General features: G+C 39.7%; 1 protein-coding gene across 1 annotated transcript in view; it reads right to left on the bottom strand.

The window, feature by feature from the left end:
- The window catches only part of lhfpl3 (LHFPL tetraspan subfamily member 3), a 33,063-nt gene extending 9,167 nt beyond the window's left edge, over positions 1-23,896 (bottom strand). The window contains exon 1 of the mRNA XM_034133703.1: positions 22,948-23,896. Within this exon, the coding sequence (XP_033989594.1) occupies positions 22,948-23,383 (436 nt within the window). The 5' untranslated portion in view covers positions 23,384-23,896. The remainder of the gene's footprint in view (positions 1-22,947) is intronic.
- Positions 23,897-24,176: the final 280 nt, after the last annotated feature.

Here is a 24,176-nt window from a genome sequence, read left to right as displayed (position 1 = left end):
CTTTAGAGCTTATTGTACTCCTCTCTATACTGCCCCCTTGTGGGTCAAGTTTAAGAAGGCGAGCCTCCAGAAGCTCCAGGTTGCTTATAATGATTGTTTGCGTATACTCAGGGAGTCAGGGCCGTCCCTCCCTACAGGCCGATCATGCAGACTGCGTGGGGCCTCACCTTGCGGAGGGGGCCTCATCTACCCCATTCACACCAACGGTGTTTCGGGGCCGGTTCGGTGCTGGTGCTTGAAAAGCACCGGGTTTTCCTGTTCACACCGCAGCGGAGCAACCTCTAAGCTCCGGAATCCGGTTCGTTTCGAGCACCAAAAAGTTGTCCGTGTAGAAGCAAGAACTGCTTACGTCGGAGGGGGGCGAGATTAACCTGAGATAACAGTTAAGGCGAGTACGGCAAATAAAAGTTGTAACCAGCAGTAGTGCTGAGCAAAGTGACTAGAACGCAACCACACACTTGTAAAAAAAAAAACACGCTTTATAAAGTCAGGCAACACTAACCAGGCTTCGTGTGATTCTGTTTATTTGTACCTTACTTTGACCATCCGTTCGCTGTTATTGATCATTGTGGAGAGCAGGCAGACGTTTTGTTTGTTATTATAGCAGCTATCGGATGGAATCAATACATGGGCTGCACAGGTTGTCATGTCCGACTATCACAAGTAGAATCATAATGAAAAATACGCCGGTAAAAAGTGCCTGTATAAAACGGCTTAGCAAGTAGTCAGTTTAGCTTCGGTTGCTATGCTAACATCACCCATGTTATACCAGAGAAACTTTCATAACAGCGTTGTGATGCCAAACAGCGTCAATTCAGACTGACACCAAACAGCGTCAATTCAGACTGACACACATTCACTTAAGGGGAACTGGGGATATGTAACAGCTGCTTGTGTGACAGTCAGACAGTGAATACTTTAGAGCCGTGTGAGCTAACCCGGAGCTAACGGGAGAATAAACTCCCGTGGAAGAGCAGCCAGCACTGCAGCGGTCGGTAAATGCCGCTGAAACACATTAATAAACAATGAACCACGGCACTCTGGAGAAAAGTATAAGGTTGGAGAAGTCGTTATTTAATTTAATCTGGCTTCGTATGATTAAAAGCAACGCAGTCCCCGGCCCGTTGTTGTTGTGAGGTGAGCTCCGTTGGGGAGAAACTCAGCGACGTAAACTGTGACGTCATGACGCAGCAGCGGCAGCACCAGTCGGGCTCTGAGCGGTGTGAAAAGAGCCGGCGCTAAACCGAAGAACCGGTTCTGAACCAGAAAAGCTCTAGCACGGAGCTAGAAGGGGAAAAGCCTTGGTGTGAAAGGGGTAATCTTGAGTAGGGTGCCTCAACTGAGCCGAAAATGCGGTGCAGCATCGATGCCGCTTATGCGGCGCAATTAGTGTGGCGCGGCAAGGTTTCGCCGCTGCGAGGATCCATACTACGTTCTCCACAGATTTGGGTACGGGACTGCTTTGTTAAAATCTGACAAAAGTATAAATCCACAGGTTAATTCTCGCCTTTCAATCTGAAAACTAGGCTTCTCAAAATGGATCACGCAAGGACGTCTTCATTAACATTTTGGACTATTCGGAACTTCAGGAAATTGATTTTCATATTCACAAAATGCTAAACTCACCCCATGTCTCCCACAGTGATCAAGTGTTGATTTCCTTGTATTCCTATTAGAGGATTTGGTACACACTCAGTTCTCTCCGGTGTAAACACAGCTCCTGCAGGCTGTTCAGATGTAATATTAATAGAATGAGTTGAACAGCAAGCAGTCTCAACAGCAAACCTCGACTCTCCCACAGAGTTTGAATAAAAGAGGAATACAGGGCATCAGAGAGACCTGGGGTTTGTTTTTTCCGACTCATCTGAATGCCATTTCTGTGCAGTAGAGACAGCCTTCAGGTTCAGTGCCTTCAAAGCCAAAGTGTGTGTAAATATGCAGTCTTCACTTTTTGCATGCTTTTGCATAAATGTAAAAAAATGAAATGAATTATTCTCAGTGACTGTTGTATCATCCTTCCATTTTCAATACGTAAATGCTTCCTGCAAAGCACTTTTTTCCCTGTTTACCTAAATGTACTGAATCTAATCTTTTAGCTTTGGCAGACATGCGATTAATTTTCTGCTTTTATCAGCAAAAAAAAGGCTCTAACATACATCATGTCTATTCCCAAAATGGCATTCAAATATTTCTAAAGTAGGCAGAGGGCAATCTTTTATCTTTGACACATTTGTTTCGTTTCAGGCTTGCACAGAATTGCTGTTCAGCTAAAGTGTAATGAGCAATAACAACAGGGGGAGGCCAACGGGGTAAAAATACTCATCTCCTTATAAATAAATTCTCATCTCATCTCACTACAGCCTGCACAATCTCCTTCACATTATAAAGGGTAATGGGAAATCATCCAACAGGGAATCATGTCAGCTCTTTTTAACACTTTCAATGAGTGATGTTTTCAAACACATGGAGCTCAGGGTAACATTCAGACTCGTAAGAAAAGAACATATCTTGGTTCAACGCTTCAAATGAATATGATCAACTCACAGGCTCTTCAGAAATGTTAGAGACAGGTTTCTTCAGTGAAGGTTTTTTTGATTGTGGTAGTAGATCAATAAAAGCAGGAGGTGGTGAGTAATGATCCGAAGCTCACGGAGGACTCCTAGGAACAACGATTCATCGATGAGAAGGTGAGTTACTGAGCAGAGCTACATCTCACCCTTCATCTTTCTCCTCTTTGGTCATTTCAGTATTGAACAGATAAGGTGTGATGGATTCCTCAATAGGAATGAATAGATTCTTTTGAAAACAAATAGTATGATTGACTGTTTTTCTTACTGCAATTAACTAAAGTAAAGCTGGAATAAAGGGTTATTATTACACAACTAGTGTTTTGAAAGTGGACTGAAACAGACTTAATTTATCTTTGAACGAGGAACGTATTTTGATTAAAGTCTGTGTTCTACAGCTCTTACTCGCTACAGCTGTTCCAACAGTGACGTCACCCTGGAGTACATTTCTATATCAACAGTCTTAAATAATAATAATCATTTGTTATTGTCCTTTTTCTGGTGATCGACTATTCCTAGATTAGTCTAGTTTCAGCACTTTCTTCTGTAGTAATTTTTCGGATTAAACAATATAATAACATTTGCTTCTATATTTTTCGTTGCAATACATTTAAAAATAATACTTTTTGAACTTTTGGTCAGACAATTTTAAGACTTATCGACTAAAAAGCTACTTAAGTGAAAATACCTTTCTACAAGAAGATCCGAGGTCACACAGAATACATTTGCAGGAGTTCTTAAACATCTCCTTCATGATTTAGGATGCACACATACACTTCCTCTGTCCTTGAAGGCTTGGAACAATCAGTGTAGAAGGTGTTATCAAAACACACACACACACACACACACACACACACACACACACACACACACACACACACACACACACACACACACACACACACACACACACACACACACACACACACACACACACACACACACACACACACACACACACACACACACACACACACACACACACACACACACACACACACACACACACACACACACACACACACCACACACACACACACACACACACACACACACACACACACACACACACACACACACACACACACACACACACAGTCCTTTAAACGACACGGTTATTGAGGGGGAGTGAGCGCTGGTGTCCTGCACTGAGCATCAGCATCAAGGTGCAAAATACCCCCTCCTCTCGCTCTGCACCCCCTGCCCTGATCCCTTCTGCTCCACAGAGTCCTCACTGAGCGTGTGTGTGTGTGTGGAGATAAGGCTGAGGAAAGGGAGCATGATCTGCAACACGCATCCAGCCGTATACCCCCACCCTAATTAACACCTCTAGTATTAGCTCCACTGCTCCACAGGGTTGGTGCTAACGACCGCTGCAGATTAATGGGCTGCACTGAGGCCGCTGCACACTGACTCACATGTTGCTAGGTACAAGAACGTATATAAATGTAGGTAGGAACAACCTGAACATTTAAATTAAAATATCAGTTTCAACCTCAGATTGTAGATTAACAAGATATGTTTGTAATGAAACTTATTTTTCTATCTTTAAAGTAAACCTTAAGGCTAAGCTGAACGTACAACATTCACCACAATGCAAACCATGCTAGTGCAGATACAATTTAACATTTTAAAAAGATTTAGTTTGAAGTTACTGACTGCACACTCACTCCATTAACATCTATATATTCAGGGATCTTTAATGAATGTTGGCATGAGCGTCATGCTTTGTTCAGCACTACAGGGAGCTTGTGAAAAGATAAACCGAGCCAAAATGAAATCACAATGGTACCCATTTGTGTTCATAAGAGATGTAGATAATAATAACAGGAGGACATCATTAATCCAAAACATTATGTAAAGCACACTAGGGCAAAACACAACAAGAAAGTTTAAAAGAAAATACAAATACCGTATGAAAATCTGTGTTGCAATATCTGTTCATACTGCAAGACTCCACATCTTATCTTTGAGTTCTCACACAGACTGTAGGCAGGATTTTAGAAATCTTCCACACACCAGTAAAAATAAAAACATTCAAAATACTTTTGTTTGTTTGTTGCGTTGTATTAACTGTACAGATTAAATCATCTTTGGGACTAAAAAGTATTAGATACTACACATAAGGAGGGTCTTGAAATACTAGTGTGATCAAGTAGGATCCTTAAATGTCTGAGTCCTCTATTGTAGCCAAGGCTCTTATCCACCCTGCATTTACATAACAAAAAAGGATCCTCAATATAAAGTACTTATCAATATTTAATATATACATGGTCTCATATTGAACATACCACCATTTACCAACACTGCAATCACTATCACTGCAGGCGTTACAAAGAGGACAATAATATCTTGTAGCTAATTCAATTTAAACCACCCTGCTAACACTGTAGCTGTCTGCTCACTGTCTGCTCACTGCAGTGCTGAAACTGTGTTCAGCTCTATCCTGCACTACACAGACTCACATTCTTTGTGATTTACACACTGACGGGGGTCACTCGTGGCCGCTCTGTTGCATGCCAGCAAACAGGGGGGGGGGACAAAAGATGTTCCCTCTCCATCTCGCACAACAACGAAGAGTGGATGATGAAAAGAAGATGGAGAGGTGAGCAAGATGAAGGGACAGGAAAGAGAATAAAGACAGGAAATGGGGGGGAAATAAAAAAAGGTGCTTGATCTTTGAAGCTCAGGCTTAAAATAACATGAGTGGCTACATGGAGAAGGTAGGAGAGAAAAACTGCAGCATTGTGATGATGAGATTATTAATCACGAGGTGTCAGGGGGGAATCTGAAAGTTATTGACATTGTAAGATCTCTGTCTCACTTATGTGTCATTTTCAGGTGAGGATTGGAAATGAAGGTTGGAGGGAGGCGGCAGGAACAAGCACTACACGATTGGAATACCAATGCACCTCATTTTAGACATGAAGGGAATGAAAGTGGCTGGTTAAAAATGCAGCGCCAGACAGACCACTGCCCTCCATCAGATCAGAGAATGGCTCACAGACGGAGAAAGCTCACTTCAAAGACATAAAGCAGACGGACTGTCAGGTCAAGTGAGGCAAAAAAAAACGTTTAACTCTTAATATTACTCCTTAGTTTGACAACGGCCATTAGGCTATCCTCCTTAAATGTATAAAAAAAGCAAAATAATACTTAACTCCATGTCAAAGACAAGCTATAGTTTGGGGATTGTCCCTGGGGAAGAGTGTGCTGTAAAATTGATTGAGATTCAAATTTACAATCTAATTTTGTCTGAGAGGAGAGGTCTATATCGAGCACAGGCCAAACTGAAGACTTGTTTTATTATCAGTGCTTTATCATTTCTAAAAGGAAAACCAGCTGACCTTTCAAGGATATACACACACCTTTATTTTAACTTTGTGTAGAAGTAAGGTAACTCTGCATTGACGGTTTATAGCGGTTTAAAATGATTCATTGACAACTTTCTTTGAGCAACTTTAAAATGATGAGTCTTGGGTTTAGACAAAAGTAGAGAAAAGCTTTAAGTGTTTTTTCAGGCATCAATGCTGTCAAATCTATCGAGCTAATGTGTGCTGCTTGAGTTGGTAGCCCTTGTGAATTTCTTACACTTTGTTTATAACAAGAACCAACCCAGTCTCACGGCATTTCGTGTTATTAGTCACGAAATTAATTTAATCTATTGATTCGTGTTCACCAACACGATTTTCACCTTTTTTTCGTGTCACACAGAACGATTTTAAATGCAATGTATTTCTATTGGTAGTATGTTTCGTGCCTGCACCACATCTTTTTGTCCGGTCGGGTCTTGGAAGACCAGAAGCTGTGTGGTTCATAAAAACATGTTCTTACTCAATATCTTACCCTAAGCCTAACCCTATCCCTTTTATTGTAAATTGTATAATGTCTGAGTTTTTTTGCCGTCGGTGAGGAAAAGAAATGGCTCAGAGCCTCAGAATACTGAAATCTGTATTTTATGTCATCTTTTTTTCCTTCTAATTTGTTATTATTTGGTGCAGGCACGAAACATACTACCAATATAAATACATTGCTTCTAAAATCGTTCTGTGTCAGAATACTTAAATCTGAATTTTTTTAAATGTCTTTTTCCTTCTAATTTGTTATTATTTACATTGCTTTTAAAATCGTTCTGTGTGACACGAAAAAAATGACGAAATCGTGTTGGTGAGCACGAATCAATAGATTAATTTCGTGACTATAACACGAAATGCCGTGAGACCACATAGGAAACTTGATAGTGTAGCACACAGGACCAGCTTCCAAAAAGTGGGGTAATAATATTTGGAACTTATTTATCCACCGAGTAGGAAATGCTTCTTGGATTTGAAAGTTGCAGTTAGCAGTTAGTAAGCTAGTTAGCCGCTAACGTTAGCAGTCTAGCTAGAGCAAACAAAGTGTATTCCACTTCTTACACATACACTCAAAGTTTCAACCTCTGTGGAGATCTAAATATTGACCGGCCTCGCTACAATTGCTAAACACAAATTGGACAATGCCTGTTTAGAAGTAGCGGTGGAACTCCTTCAAAGAAAAATAGTAGACAATGTTGTTGTACTGAAGATGTGAGCATGTGCTCACAAGTGTGTTTGCAAGCTACTTAAAACACCTCCCAGTGGCCCTTTATTTTAAAACAACTCGGCATGCAGTGCCACAGAAACATTCCTTCTTATTTTAGAAATAATCAGCATAAAAATTATTCTGATAATCCTCCTGGGTGGCGGTATTGTTTGCTTTCTGTTGCATGCCGCCGCCCCCCCCGCTGTCTCTCGGTTCACTGGAGACGGCTTCAGAAGTTTCTTCCAAACGCCGCCTCGTCTTGTTTGAAGTTGGTCCTACTTGGAACAGAGTTTTTCAGACGAGCTTTAATCAAAGCTCTCTCTAATTTCCTCTGAGCACAGACTATGTTTCGGGGAGGAGGAGGTCGCTCCCCCACGCAGAGGATCCAATCAGCTGGTTGGATGAGGTAGAGATGCAGCATCGCCATGGTGACGGGCTGCCTGCAGACTGCTATTTGGATTTGTACAGACGAGTGTCAGGACACCTCAGTGCTGTGAATATGACAGAAAAAGACTGAGGATTAAAGCCAGCCACATGTCCATATGAGACACGTATGACCGTAAGCTTAAGCAGCTTAGGTGGAAGTACAGGAGGACAGCCACTCATTTATCAAGGGGGGGGTTTAGAAACAGGTGTCCTTATTAATAAAGACTCCCAACAGCAAATCTGCCAACATGTTGCACCCCAGACAGGAATAAAAAACACGTGTTAAGCATTGAAGCCAACACCCTTGCAGTGATACGCTTTGTGAAGCTCGTAATTGTCATGGCTCATTGACGACAGGAAAGAGTAAAATATTTAAATGTCTCTCTTGTAGGCAGAGGAAAGAACCCACATGGTCGGATTATTTTAATACGGTCCAAATCATGTTGATCAATCCTTGTTTTATTTAAGTGCTTTCTCTTCTCTTCCTCAGATAGTGATGACAGCGTTCTTGAACACAACTTTGGCAGAATCTTTAATGTTGTCCCCGTTTCTTCTTCCAAAACAGAATGCCTTTGAAGTCGAGTCGAGGGGATTGCTCCTCTGTTTCAGGAGCTTCTCTGATCTGAGGAGATGGCAGAGAGTACATGTTCTTCTCTTTTCTTTCAAGCTTTCCCCTCCCTACTCCTGAATTGCTCTCCTTTTGCTTTAATGATGACTGATTACATGAGGAGGAGAAAGAAATACAGAGCTCCATCTCACTGATATGAATCCACCTAGTCCCAAGCAGGTAAGAACAATGGAGCGCTGAAGAAGGGTCAACCAGTAAGAGCTTGTATCATCGAAACAAAGTTATTTTACTAGCTTATTAGGAGCTTTTGTCCACTCAGCCATGAGGGGTTTTATATGTTTACATTATATTACTGAACTTATCCCTTTCGTCTATTTTGGCTTTTAAAATTAGACTCAGTGCGTTCTTGACCTCTGGAAACTTTTATAAATGTACCACAAGGGCCACTTAGGAGCTGTCCTTGCTGTTCAAACTAGTGTTTATCGGCTCAAGCTTTGTTCAACACCACAGAACTATATGTTAAAGTGTGGCGAAGATCAAAAAGTTCCCAAATATATTATGCATTTCTGAAAAAGGCTACTTTATTTAATACAGTTTACTTGGGGTTTGTTTGAATCTACATTTTTAGGGAAGTGCAAAGGCATCTCCATCTCCAGGAGAGGAATGTTAATGTAATCTCTCAAAAACTGTCAAAACCAGTTAAGTCAAGATCAGAGATTTAAAAAGGTCCCCTATTATACTCTTTTTCATCAATATATTATAGTTCTCACACTGGTGCTCTAGGAGGAGATTCAGGTGATAAGGTGGATGGGTATTAACTTGGTTGGTTATTGGCTAATGGTTACTTAACCCAAAAATACATTATGACGTCACAAAGTGGCCAAATTCTGATCAGCTCATTTTCAGACAGGTTTTTATATAAATGGATCAGGACAAAAGGAGAGCCAATCTTTTTCCTGAAACATTCAGAATGTCTTTACACAGAGGGGACACATGTTTATGTATAAAATATGTGAAAAAGTGGATTTTGCATAATAAATTACCTTTAAGGGAACATAAAAATAAAAATAAAATGTTTAGTGAATGGGATATTTAAGTATAAAGTGAAATGAATATAAATGTCTTCATATTGTTATACCACTGATAGTAGGATTCGTGCTGCTTCAAGTGCCGCCACTCATTGATGTAAGAAGAGAAACCCTCATGCTGCCACTTGTCATGCAGCTGTGATGCTTCACCGCTCTCCTGGCCTTAAGTCTGTGACCTGAAGCGGCCAATTGGAAAGAGTTTGAACCTGAATGGGGGGTCCTTCAGCTCCCAGATGGTGCCCCCATCCTTCCTGCAGCTCCTGAAGGGGCACGCTGATCCTGAGCAGCTCACCTTGGCAATCTCTTGGAGGCAGTGAGAGTGATGGGATGCTGCCAGCGGGAGCAGAACGGAGAGTTTCCATGGCAACCGGATAGCTCGGAGGGAGGAAAAGCATTAATGGGTGGCTGAGGTGGCTGCGAACATCACTGAAACAACACACGTCCCCTCTCAGAGTCCGTGTTTTCTGATCCGTGACCTTCGGAAAACGGTGACTGTAAACAAACACTACCGGGCAGAAGCAACCGTTTACCCACAAACACACACCTAAGAGAGAAAAACACATCACTCAGACCTGAGAGAGCCTCCTGCGAGTGTTGTTCCTCTGGTGTAATCTTAAGTAAGTCCACTGGGATGCAAACACTCCCACAGCTCGCGCTTCTCAATTCCCCCGGCTAAGTTGATCAAATAACTGAGAGCCACGGAGCCTTTTGAAGTCCTCTCAAGCTCAAACCTCATTTGTATTCTACTTATGCCCCCAGTTTTTACTAAGCTTCCTTTGATTCGGTCCCTCCTGCCAATATGTTTCCAGTGTTGGAGTTGTTAGTCATGTTTTCCACACAGCATGGGTCCCTCCGATGTGCCGCTGTTATAATCATCGGTGGATGATCAGTGTAATTAGGAGTCTACCTCGGAGGAGACGCCTTGTTCCCCTGAACCGATTTTTGTCCCATTCGGAGGCAACTTCTTAAACATTCTTTGTTTCTGAATAATGACCGTTATGTTTCTCATCAGTCAACCATATGCAACACTTACATCTGAGGCCAGAGAAAGGAGAGTAATATATTCTGAATGTCACGTCTGTATGATGGCTAAAAGGCTGCAGTCATCAAACAGCTTCCTCTCACGATACAACGGTATTGATTGATAAGAGGATGGGATGGTGGAAATGAAATGTCCTGCTGAGAAGTGGATCTAATGGATCAGAGTTTTGTTCTGGCTCATTACAGAGGAAATGAGGATGCACTTTAGATCTGCAGAGAGGACCAGAACGAAGGATGTGTGGGCTATATACTGGTAGTAAAAAGGCTGAGAAAGCAGAGAGAGTATAATACACAGAGATCCAAAACTGGGATAAATAAACATTTCATAAAGTAAGCTGGGTCCTTGTAAAGATGGCAACGTTGTACTGTCTTTAGTATCAATAAACCACATTTCTAGATTTTAAATTTCAACACACATTTTTTTAATTTATGTAAAGTTTCATATTTTATATTCTTAATCATTTTTTAATAGACAGTGCAGACTTCACCTATCTCTATGTTTCAGTAATATGTTTTGTCGTAAAGTTGTGTCTAACTTTACCTTGTTGACTGTTGGACTTGAATGAGAAACATATAACGTCGATCTTTTTTAAATCCCTTTTATTTTATTTAATGTGATTCTGTTTATATTCCATTGAGTTTGTAGGAGAGGTCTTACTATAGGCTTTTAGGTGAGCAAGCTTTTACTTACTTATATACATATATAGGGAGTAGGGTTAAAGTGTGTAGTTAACACCGGTTTTTATAATATAAATGTGTTTTAAAGTAGGGGCAAACAAATACAAATGAAACTAAATCAAGTAAAACACTTTTTTCGATATGTGAAAGCAAAGGGTTGACATGAGATGATGGGTACTGGTATATGAAAGTGTTTTCTTTTGCCACAAGCCTGTCAAACAGCAGGGATATAACACAAGTCAAAGAGGCATACCACTAAGAATCCACATGCCATTTGCACACAGCGCCGGCACATCATAGCAAGCAGTGACATCTGTCAATAGAAATCAATATGCCATTGATAAGTATGTGACAGTAGACATGAGCGGGACCAGAAACATAGTGACATACAACAAGGTTTCAACCACTTATCACTCTTAACATCACTTGTAATATCTGCTAAATGGAAAAGTAGCTTTCTTAAGGTTATATCCTCCTTATGTCTTTCAAAAGAGAGTTCAGAGCTGTTTTTCAGAGTTTAAAAAATGCCCCATGTGGTGCAACCTTCACAGAGGCGTTGTCTTCTATAAATCAAGGAGCATCTGAGCATCATTCAACCCTCAGACATGACAGCCATGTCAAAACAGAATCTGATATATGATGGAAACCTTGGACTGGGCGTCAGTCTCCTCAACACCAGCAGACAGCAGCATCATTAACTCAAACACGTTGAAATGAGCATCACTCAAAGACACATGCAGGGACACACATGGGCTTATCGGAGGCAGATAGTTTCAAATGGGTCACCCCGTCCTTGTCCTGCTGCCTAAAGACACATGCAGGGACACACATGGGCTTATCGGAGGCAGATAGTTTCAAATGGGTCAAGATAAATCAACCGGCTGTCTTCTCCATCCATGTCCAGTGATCAAGAAGATACTCCCCTCCCCGAAGGGAAATCTATAAAGTCTACCCCTCCTCTGGGAAACATGTGAAAGCAAGCAGCAGAGGAGGAGACTTATTGACAGTAAGTGCACGATGGAGAGGAAACAGCTGCAAAGTCTAATGGATCAAACGGATCTGACCTGTAGTAGTGTCATGGCCCTTTTCGCTAAGTCAATAAAACACAAGGAAAAAGTTAAAAAAAGGCACTATCTTCTAATGTTGGCTACCAAGTGTAAGTAGAAAAGTGAACTCAGAGTGAAGATTTCCGCCAGGTGAGTGTCCCTTTCCTCCTGGAAAAAAAAGTAAATCATACTCAATTGTATCTCCAGAGTCCCTAACAGTAAAATGCTTGAGAATATAACGAAAACAGATTTATTTATCTTGGATCATGCCTAACTTTAGTGAATTATAACACCATGTATGGGATTATTCTGCAGATGCTCCAGTTTAAATTAAGACCAAACTTTTCAATGGATTTTTTAACATGACAAAGGCCAAAATGTGTCCTGCAACAGATTCTTGAAAATATGAATCAACCAGGAAGTTATGCAAAGTACTTTTTCACTGCCAAAATAGAAAAAGCCGAAACCAGCCCACGTACATGCTGGTGAATTAAATGTTTAGATCATGGCAAAAATATTCTTACAAACATGAAGTCTTGTTAATACATAACATATTGCTTTGTTTTTACACAAATACGGCACTCTGTCATCGCCCTTGGGTTGAGAATACATGTGAAGTTATTTCTCTCTGTGCGCCCAGGTCCTAATTAAGAGCAATTCAACTTCTCGTAATTATGGAGCGGGGGACTGAGGATGTATACCATCAGATTGAGGAGGAGGGTCTGAAGAATCTTGTTCGTTAGATGTGTTCATATTTTAGTAAATGTGATTCCAGAAAAGCTACAGGTTCATTTGCATGATTGAGAATCAAGTTTAAATAAGGGCATTTAGTTTGTTGGACGCAAACGTGACTACATTTCTGATAAACTGTACCATAACAGAGACATACTCATTCATGTCTGAGAGTAATGATTTATTCACAAACCAGTGTTGTGGTTGTATAATTCATATCAAAGTGACTCGCTGCAGAGACAATGTCCAACATCAATGGAAGCAGCATTCCTTCTGCATTCCTCTTGGAACTGGCTGTCATGTTCATAATATCTCAACTGTGAGCTCGGACAGAACAGGCCAGAGGGATCAAGAAGCAACAATGTCGCTCGCTAGTCGATTTCATACTGTTGGTTTGGGGGTCTCGTTATTTGCATTCGGCCTGTCACATCCAATAAGAGCAAGGAAAGCCTCAAAGCTCACTCATGTTTTAGCTCTGACAGGAAGCTTTTGCAGAAGGTTTTAGTCGTTTGAGGTTATGAGGAGTTGTCGGGAGAAGGTGTGCAAGTGGTACAGGACGGAGCCTTTGTTTATCCTCCATCCTGGCTACACTAATGACATTACTCCTGGGGAGTCGGGATAATCAAGTCTTAATGAGACATGGAAGACTTTAGTGCCGTGTTTGACAGTCACTGCTAACAGAGGGGCTGATCCTTTGCTGATCTCCAGATGACTCATTTTTCTACAACGTTTTATCCAGAGAAAACATCAAGTGGAATGAAGTCCAGCTTAATGGAGATCAGAGACCAACGTTTACTGCACTCTTATTATTTTTCTTGGCACTATTTTCTTATGAATTCCAAAAGGGAGGTTACCTATTTGGTTATGTTTGTCAGCAGGATTACGGAAGATCTCAAAGCCCAAATGCTATGAAATTTGATGGAAGGGACGACATATAAAAATCCCTGCCAAAAATCTGAAAAAGCAGTTACTCTATTAACAGGTAGAAGTAGGCATCAACATGCTTTAAGCTCATTTTGCTTTCTATGTCGCATGAGATTTTCCCAACTAAAACTCAGAGCAGCATTCATTTATGAAAAAAGTGAGATATTCAAATCACCTCTGTTTTAACCCTGGATAATTGAGGCTTTTTCCCGTCCAAGTTCTGCAAACTAGTCTGACTGGAAGGACTTCAGCAATTACTTAATGTGAAGAATCGATCAGGACCGAGTCCAGCTATGATCTACTCAGTGGAGTTAGTCCAAAATGGGCCGGATGATTGGATATAAATTCAGCCACTCAATCAAAATAACATTTCTATAATGCCGTATGAAAACGACACAGAACGTGCATATGATTAAATTATTATTTAAACTCAAGGATGCAGTTGTTTGATTAAATATGAAGCGATTGTACAAAAACGGAGACAACAAAATCCACCAGACTTTGATATGCAGATCAGACTGATATGAACAACTCTGAAGAATAAGTCATTGTTATTCTGGAGCTTCCCGTAAGACTGTAACGCAGCAGGGAAAACAGAGGGTGTTTTGTTTTCCTGTGGGACGAGCTTATGCTTATGACTTTCCCCTGCTGAGGGATTTGTCAATGATCCCTCAAGCAGCGGGCAAGCTATTTAGTGATGCTCCCTCATGGATACATAGAACAATAGGATAATACAACAGCAGATAAAAACACAGACGGTGTTACTCCCACTCAGTGATACTCCCACTCAGTCTGAATAAACCTCTTGTCTTTCATACATACTGGCACAGTTCAACAACACACCAGGGATGTCAGACTCATTGCTGCTGATCAATCTTCTTCCTCTCATTTTCGTCCCAACCCCATGCTGTTGGCTCTCCCACTGCTCCATAACTAGCACCTGATTAGGAGTGATATTAAACCCTATGACTTCAGCAAGTCCACATCCCGCAGAGACCTCTGGAAAGATCTCGTTATCTCAGCCTCCTCTGCCTGGCAATTGGACACTTTCCCATCATCATCATCATCTTCTCACCAATTTAAAAGGGCAGCACAGCTCAAGATAATGCCAGCGGTCTTCCAAAAGCAGCACGTCTATTTTAACTGGCTTCAGCCACACATGGGAGAACCATTTCTCATGAAACATGTATGAAGCCTGGCAAACTCTGCAGTAATCAGCGCTATAGGCTGACTAGGAGAGAGAGACATGTCTATTTAGACTTTTGTGTTGCAAGCCTAGTTAGGATTTAATTAGAAGTTAAACTCGATAGATTTTTATAAAAAGCAATGCTGAGGAATCTCCCCTCAGCCGTCGTAACAACAAGGACATTAAAGCAGCCACCTCATAGTTGGTTTAATGAAGAGGTAATGGAGCTTGTGAGGTCTCTGATGCTTGTCCCCATAAAGCATCTGACTAGAACAAAGCAATGAAAGTGCGATTAAGTTTTAAATAAGGCGTTTAAAACAAATAGAAAGCAATCAGAGAGCACAGACGTCCACATTATTCTGATGATAGAAAGTGTTTGCCAGTAGTTAAGAGAGACAGAGATGGACCCTCTGAGAATATTAGGTCCACGCACAACGTCAAATGAAACAACACTCTTAATCTTTATCGAATTTATGTAGCAGCAAATTGCACAATATATAGCAACAATGCACCGATTAAATGTGCACATAGTTTACAACAAATAGCCATCAGGAATTTGGCAGCCAATTATAGGGAAACTGTTGACATGTCAAAAAGATACAAAAGGAATTATTCTCCAGAATCGTCAAAATATTTAGGCTAAACTAATTTTTTGGAGATGAAATGGCAAATGAGAGAAATCAATTTAAAGTGTGAGGAGATGAAAGATGATAAAAGCTCGGGAGAAATTAGATAATCCTTTGGGTTCATGTTCATTTTATGCAGTTTAAATACAAAGATTTAAAAAGTGGAGAAAAAAAGTCAGACACAAATTTGCCTATATCTGTGACCTTGATGCTATTATATCATGTTTTGTTTAGGCATGTTAATGTACACCCCTATCACTGCTGTTCATTTATTTGCACTTTAACCTCAATAGAGGAGTATCCATTTTGTGGAGCGTAATTCATATTTAGCCCTGACAGGTTCTTCTCCTTTTTCTTGGTCTCACATAATCTCCATCTCTCTGCTCATTTTGGTCCTAACTCCTCTGCAATCAGAGATGTCAGTCACACTTAAAGCTCTAAATACCTTGCGACTCCTCAATCAGACACACCTCCACCCTCGCTTCCCATTGGACCGGCTCCAGGAGCTCCTGCAGTCCCATCTGTCCATCACGCCGCGGCTAATAAAAGGCTAAATCATCATCACCTCAGGATGACATGCTATTCATCAACAAGCGGCAGTAACTGGCTCAAATATAATGTGACCTTGATGATAGCCAGGCAATGTTTTTGCTTTTTTCTCATTAAACGTATATTTACAACATATTTCATTGTAATCGCTTTAAGGAATGACTAATGAAAATGTCAATGTACTTTTTTGTTCCAGAAAATCCCAAAAATATTGAATTGCTTGCCAAACAATTCTATGAAGAAATTATACATATTTTGGGCATCGCAACACAAATTTTGGCATGCAAACACGCACAGTTAAGATGGTGAATATACTGTAGCAAATATAACTGCTATTATTGACATTCTGAGCATGCAAACGTATCAGAAAAGTCACCATCTGCCAAAAAAACTAGTTAGCTTACACAATAACAAGTTTCATGTACAATTGAAGCAAATCAGTGAATAAAATGGTAAACATGGTTAAAATTACACCAGCTAGTTGCATGTTAGCATTGTCATTGTAAGCATGTGAAGGCAAAGCTATGTCTATGTAACATGGCGTTAGACTATGTATTCTGGTTAGCAGTATATTTACCATACCCTACGGTATGTGCATTTTTTAAATATTTATTTTATCTGTTTTTATTATTGGTAATGCACTTTGTTATAAGTCTATTTAAAATCAACAAAGAGGTAAAGAATGTGGTACTATTTTTTCAAGTTCAAGGTTTTATATCAGGACAGCAGACCTTGTAATCCTTGTTATAGAAAGAACACACTAATGTCAAATTCCTCCATGGCTGCAGCAGATTTGTGAGCAGCTGACAGGCAGCTATGAGGACATCGAGTCCGGCTGGGATTGCAGCATTTTGGATCAAATGTTTGGTCTAACCTCGCCATTAGACCACATATAACACCTCACCCTCTGGGACATGTTTAAATTGCCTCGCTCACGCTGATTTATTCTCTCTGGTGACTACCTGTAATATATTGCTGATCATCTGGTGGGTATGCTTTTAAGGAAACATTTCAAGCCCTTTATTGGCGCTTAATTACATGAAGCTCTTACTGTTTAATGTGTATGTATTAAAAGTCAATTAATTCGTTTTTAGTAAGCACAGAACAACCTAATATTGTAATGGTAAGGTAAGATTCAACTGGTAAATTATATTTCATTTTCTTAAAAAACTAAAAACTTGCTTATTTTATAAACTTTTGAATTTGTAGCTCAGCTTTTTCATACATTACATTTGCATCAAGAGGCAATGTAACAATTAGTTGTAGATAGTATTGATTTTTCAGAGCACTTTAGAGACTGTTCATTCTTGGAAAAAGCTATTGATAAAGTAAACTAATTACAAGGTCCATTTAGTTTAATCCAACTTGGGCGAAACATTAATAAATTGCTCAGACAAATATTAATTAGACCTGATTAGCTACCAAAGATATACCTTATAGTGTGGTTATTCTGTCAACCTCTCTTGGTTAGTTTGAATGTTAATCCGTTGAGTGCAAGTTAGTTATTTAGGTAGAATATTCACAAATCTAAGCTTAATTCAACCAAATAATGATTATATAGTCAAGTGTTTCCTAAAAGTTTCTACTTGTATGAAAGTGTCAAAGTGTCTATTAAGGCTGATGGAGGTCAGCAATTGGTTACTGTCTCTTTAAAATCCTCATCAGCTAAGGGAGGTGATCCACTTTCTTAATCCTCAGTATTAGAACAAGTCTGTAGGGTGAGATCTGTGAGCGTCTGCTGACTTGGCTGGCTGTCTTGTTTGGATCATTTACTCTGCATGGGTCAACATTTCTATTTTTGTTAATGCTTCTGAAGTGTGTACAAATCACCATCCATCAAATGTGACCTATCTGAGCTTAAACTAGTTTGTTATGTCTGCGTCTTAGTCTCATGTGTGATCATGTGACATCACTGTAAAGCCTCTCAGACTTTTCCAGTGCTTAATTTTATGTGAGAGGATAAAGATGGGGCTGATGTCATTAGCTCCCTGCCTTAAATCTCATCTACAGTGCAAATGTTTACACAGAGCTCCCATTAATGTGGCTTTTTTTAAATAGGCTTTGACCCACAGCCAATTATTGCCAGCAACCTCTTTCCTTCATTTTTTTTTGTAATGTTTATTGTTATAGTGGCAGGTACAGAATTTGTATTATAGGGTGCGATAAGTGAGTACAGCCATTTATTTTTGACTGGATGTTAAAATTTGGAACAACAAATTAAGTTTGGGTTTGGTTAAATACTACACGATATAGGGACATGCAACTATAAGATGTTTCACTTATCAAATGCAATAAATAACTGATGATAATAATGTAACATTATGCCTTTATGACTGAGTTGGTATGATGGCAGACTTGGAAACAGAGAGCTTTTACTACAATGTGTTTTTTTACTCTAAACAAATAAATGAATTAATAAAAATGTATTACGTAGATCTTGTCATGAAGAAATATAACATACAATCTATAATATATTTGTATTTCTGACCTCAGATAAGACAAGAGGAGTATAAAAGGTGTACACTTGACTTCTTATTGGATTACAACATGAACAGAAAACAAGTTTTACAAAATGAAGATTTCAGCTTTCAAACATTCCCTGGATCAGTTTTCATTATCTATCTCTCTCCTCAGCAGACAGTGTGATAGCGTCTTGGTGTATTTTTTAAGCACACAATGTGGCGTGATAAGCAGCACGTCCCCGTTCCACTAGACATCTTTCTGATGAGGTGTAAAATCGAATACTGCACGGCACACCGAGCATTGGTATAACGACATCAGTCAGTCAGACGCTTTTATCAAACTGTTATCATGCATCAAACATAAGGCAAGTAGAGCCTTTGTGTTCTCTGTCACTCTCACAGCGCAACACCAACACAGCTGAACAGCAGCTGCCCCTGCTGGATCCTCTGGCTATTCTGGAAATCAACATTTAGATCAATAAACTCCAACAAATGTTGTTTTGGCTCCGAAAGCGAGACCACTTACACTAAAGGCACAGGAAGCTGACCAACGTCTGATTCAATGGTCTTCTACTGATTTACAGATACAGAACATTTGCAGCTGTTACTGCCATGGAGAAATTCATGCCTGTGAATTTGTGAGATCCAGATGGTCATTAGCTCTGGAGGCCGTCCAGGTTACTGAGCATCGTCCCGTTTTCTTTCTGATATGCTTTAAAAAAGGCGTTTTAAGTGCTTCTAATGGATCTATCAATGGCAAATACATCACCTATTTATGGCTCTCTGTATAAATAATAAGCCATTAATAACCTTGTAGGTTATAGGTTATATATCCAGACTGTTTTTTTACAATCTCCCTATTTCATAAAAACTAAATATGAAGAAACTAGAAAGTGAAATGAATTAATAGCAGAAAAATGTCTTAGTGATGCTTACACGATATTTCAAAAAAGTTCCTTGGCATATATTACAAGTCTCTAAAAGAGGAAACAGCTTTTCCAAAAGATATTCACTCATTTGGTGTTTGATGAATACATCTCCTGTTGGTGTTTAACTAGGTTCAGATCTATCTGACTGCGAAGGTGTGTTTTAAAAAAAAATGCGATTTAACATTATCATGTCTGATTTTAAATAATAAATAAGAAGCTTTAAAAATGTGGTTTGTTGAGGAATTCCGAACCGAAAGCATAAGGAAGGGGAGAAACAAGAATAATATATTAAAGTTGTCTCTCTGGGACCTAAGGCAGATCTGTCGGAAGAATGACGGCTACTGTGCAAAGTTATGCAAAACATTTGTGCAAACTATATAACCACAGATGTTGTTTAAAAATCGCAAAGAAACAATGACATTGGCTATAGTTAAAAAAAGAGCCCTAATCCACCAAGGCAGAGCTCTTCAAACATTCAGGACGTCCCTCTGTGGGAGAGGAGGGCTGCCTCTGAGCTCTGTTTGCTGCCAGTGATCGCCCATCACAGCAGCTTCATACACCCTAAAAGACATCAGGCAGGGAGGACTTGAAAAAATCTTTGCAATTACGTTTGGATTTCAGACAGCTTAGAGAGAGTACCTCGGTATCAGCTATTTCTGTTGCCTAGAAAACCATTAAATGGCCACTTTAACAGCAGCCGTATTGAGAATAAGAGATATTAGTCACATTGAATTGGGCTGCGAGTGCACAAAAGTATATTGAAGATCAATTAAGATTATTTTTACTTGAGTAAAAGTATAAGATATACTACAAATTGTACTTTGTAAATAAGTAACCTTAATTGTTTTGCTAGAATTTTTTTTTTAATTATTATTATTATTATTATTATTATACACATTTTTTTTTTACCCTCTGGGTAACATATCTTTTTATTAATGGATATATTTTTAATACTGATATTGAAACAAAATGTTGTGTTTTAGACTGTTGGTAAGTACACAATATACCAATTTGAATATATCATCTTGGTAATGGAGTGTCATGATGGACATTTGTATCACTTTCTGGCATTTGATGGACCGAATATAATCAGCAAACAGTCTATATAAAATAACCTTTTTGGTTCCAATTTCATATGTAAATATGATCTGAAATGTAACCAGTAACTACATCTGTTAGCCAAGTATAGTGGGGTAAGATGTACATTGTTTTGCTCTGAAATGTATTACTTATGTACTGTCTACTTCAATAAACCTCCTTAATTACTCTTCACCAGTCCTTACGACTTAAACAAAAACCACGTGAGCTGAAAATCTGATTTATTTCTTTATCAATGTGGTGCAAACCGTCACATCTGCTTCTCTGATGGTGGGAAAACTGGAGAAAGCAAACATGTGACTCTAAGGAATAAGAAGCAACTTTGATCTGTGAAATAAACCCCTCAAACTAGCAGGATGTAGAACTCATTAGGACTCTGAAAGAGCTCATCATAGTGCTTTTGCTCCAAGATAATCCAATTTAAAACTGAGATACTTCGAGATACTTTAGTGAAAAAGCTTTTTTCTGCTTTAAAATAGCCTCGCATCTGGCCAATGGCTCTCCTAATTTCTATGACTAATGGTTTGTGCAACGTGGAATTACATTAGCCTCTGGTTACTATTTTGCTAAAACTGGTAATCAACAGACTTCGGGGACACATGTTCACCCTAAATCCGAATGGATATTTAGCCGCTGTTTTATTCTGCATGAAAAAACAGAAGCTATGAATGTGATATTTATTGGTTGTGACGTTTAATTCTCCTCTAAGAACAATCTGGGCTTTACAAGCAGGCATCAATAAATATTCAAATTGTGATGTTAGGATAAACACACAAATAAAAAATAAAATGTAAGCCTTAAATTATGCTCAAAAGGTTTTTTTAAAATCACATGATAAAAATTATTCTCTGAGCTCCCGCTGATTCAAATGCGTGTATGTAAGCAGATGATGGAACAGTCGCAACAAAAGCACATTTAAAATTGAGGCTCATAAATATCAACACAAATGCTTGCTTTAATTATCCCTTGCGTACTGAAATAGTTGGCTGAAATATTAAACTGAGCTGCACCAGTTATTTGAAAATATCATTTTGGAAGGAAATCAAGATCTTCTCCATCTGCTTCAAAGAGGATGCTTTGAATAAAAAAAACATTCAAACAAAAAAAAGCAGTTCGGTCAGGCACATGTTGCTTTTCCTTTGATCGTATTTCCTCATTTCCCTTTTACATGTGTTTTTCTTTTGTATCTAATGTGCATGGTGGGTTTAAAGATGTAAGATACATTTTCTGTTCTCATTTAGAGAAAAGGAATCATTTGTATTTTCCCATTTAATTGACTTAACTATTTCTAGTTGACAGTTTAATAAGTCTTACAGAGTCGAGTTTACAGATATATGACTAAATTCTGGATTTGCTTTGAAACAGTATGATGCCTAAGAAAGTATTACACATAATGTATTTTACTTCAAGATACATTTCTGACATTCAGGTATCAGAAAATCCTCCCCAAAAAAAATGCAATGTAGAAACGCTTGTATACTTTTTTACTATTATTTAATGGCATCAGGACCCAAGAGAGTTTTTCACAGTTTCAATCCAAGGTTTTACATTCCTCAAGGCCACTACACCTACACTTCAGATCGTTACATAATATTTGACCAAGACTCGAGAAAATGGACCAAATACTACTTTAACTATAACAGGGCTCTGTGGCCAAAACCATTGGAGACGTCAACACAAAAAAAGCAGGCGAAACATCTTAAGTGAAAGCAATCTGCATTTGTATCCTCGTCAATTTTTGCAATCTTAGCTGTGAGATTTGAGTAAAACCTGTAATTGTAGACAATTTCAGTTCATATTATGATTGATAGATTACATTTATTGTTCTCATCTCAACAGAGCTCAAATGAGGAGTCTGGAGAACATCTAGATTTTTAGGTGCAGACTTTGTGCATGTCGGGCTGTAGGGTTGCAACTTCTACCTATTTTCATTGTACATTTTCTGATTCTTTTCTAGATAAATTGCTCCATTGTTCGGTCTATAATGTGTCAGAAAATATTGAAACAAATCCTCTTGAAATCCAAGGTTATGCCTTGTTTTGACAATCCAAAACCCAAAGATATGCAGTTTACCATTATATAAAACCTGTATATCTCTATAGTACAAGAGACTGAAACCACCTTTTCTTTGATTTTTGCATAAAAACGACTTGTATCATTTATCAAAAAAGGGTGTTTACTTTGTTGATTAACTAGTCAAATACTCAATAAAGATCTAGACCTGATAAATAATAAAATGTCATAAAAGATAAAACCTGTAATTGTATTTCAATGGCTTTTTATTGAAGCTCTGAGTCATTACTCGGATCTTCAAACCTAAAAAGCAGGAGAACATAGATTTCTGGTTGCAGAATGTGTGAATATGTATTCTAAACTTCAGAGAACTCATCTCATAATATTTTGAACTATGAATCTCATGAGTACACTGAAGTGTTTTGAGAACTCCAACCTGTAGCCAGTCTCTTACCTGCAGCCAGCTGCATCCAGCCGCAGATCTTGTACACGGTGCCGGTGCTGCAGAAGAAGAAGAGCGAGAAGCAGCCGATGCAGGAGAGCACCAGCACCATGGACATGGCGATGAAGAAGGAGGCGGCCTTGAACGCACCGGAGGGGATGCTGCTGAACTCGGTGAAGCTGCCCTTACAGGTCAGGTCCCGGGACAGCCCGTTGCCGATGCAGTAGTGGAACAGCCCGAAGTATCCCGCCTGCGGGGTGTCCATGCCGTCTCCGATCCAGTACGGCTGGATGAAGCACACCACGTTGACGATGGCGAAGAGGATGGTGAAGATAGCCCAGAGGGTGCCGATGGCGCGGGAGTTCCGGACGTAGTTGGTCTGGTAGATTTTGGCAGCCTCGGAGGCGGGGATCATGGTGGTGATCGTGCTGGGGACCCCGGGGATCATCCTCCGGTCTGAGTGCAGGGGTCTGCTCGGTGCTCAGGACCAATGTATTCAGCGAACTCACATCTGAGCATCTGATCCGTAAAAGGCAAAAATGCTGTGTTCTGCAGAACTTGTCGCTGTTTAGGGTTTTTATTCTGACTTTATACAGTCACAGCTGTTTCCATAGCATCACTGCACCCTCACATCCATGGCGAGGTCGGGTTTTGTTTTCTGGTGTTTTCCTCCTGGTTTTCATTCATCACTCTTGCAAAAAACGAAACGCGCTCTCCGAAAAAACACGCTTCAGGAATCCATTCAGAAGCCAGTGGATTCATCCGACATTTGTCCTGATGATTTATCAAATATGTCGTTACCTGGAACGTGTGTAAAGCCAGAGGCTGTTCCCCCGGCACACAGGCTCATGTCTGGGATCCACTCTTCTGAAATGCTCCGTCTGAGCTCCGACAGACCAACAGCTGCAGCTGAGGTGAATCAGAGGAGGAGGAAAGCCTTGGATAGCACAGGGCCAGCCCACATCTCTTAATCCACGTCTGACGTATTATTCAAGTAGCACGCGCAAAATCTCAACACACATAATAATAACAAACTACAACAGTGTGGCTAATAGCCCCAAATGTAATGCTCACATAATCCCCCTCTAACAGCTGCTTCACATTACCCTAATTATATGAGAGCGGTATGGGAACATGCTCCTCGAAATTACCGTACATAAAAAATGCAACTATTAAACAACATTAGACTGTAAATGAACGGCGTAAATGGACCTTTAATTATGTTTGCTTCCAATGATATC

Source organism: Trematomus bernacchii, unplaced genomic scaffold (assembly GCF_902827165.1).
Source record: "Trematomus bernacchii unplaced genomic scaffold, fTreBer1.1, whole genome shotgun sequence".
Classification (NCBI taxonomy): Eukaryota; Metazoa; Chordata; class Actinopteri; order Perciformes; family Nototheniidae; genus Trematomus; species Trematomus bernacchii.
The sequence above is the reverse complement of the archived record's forward strand: the minus strand, read 5'-3'. Positions and strand labels throughout refer to the sequence as shown.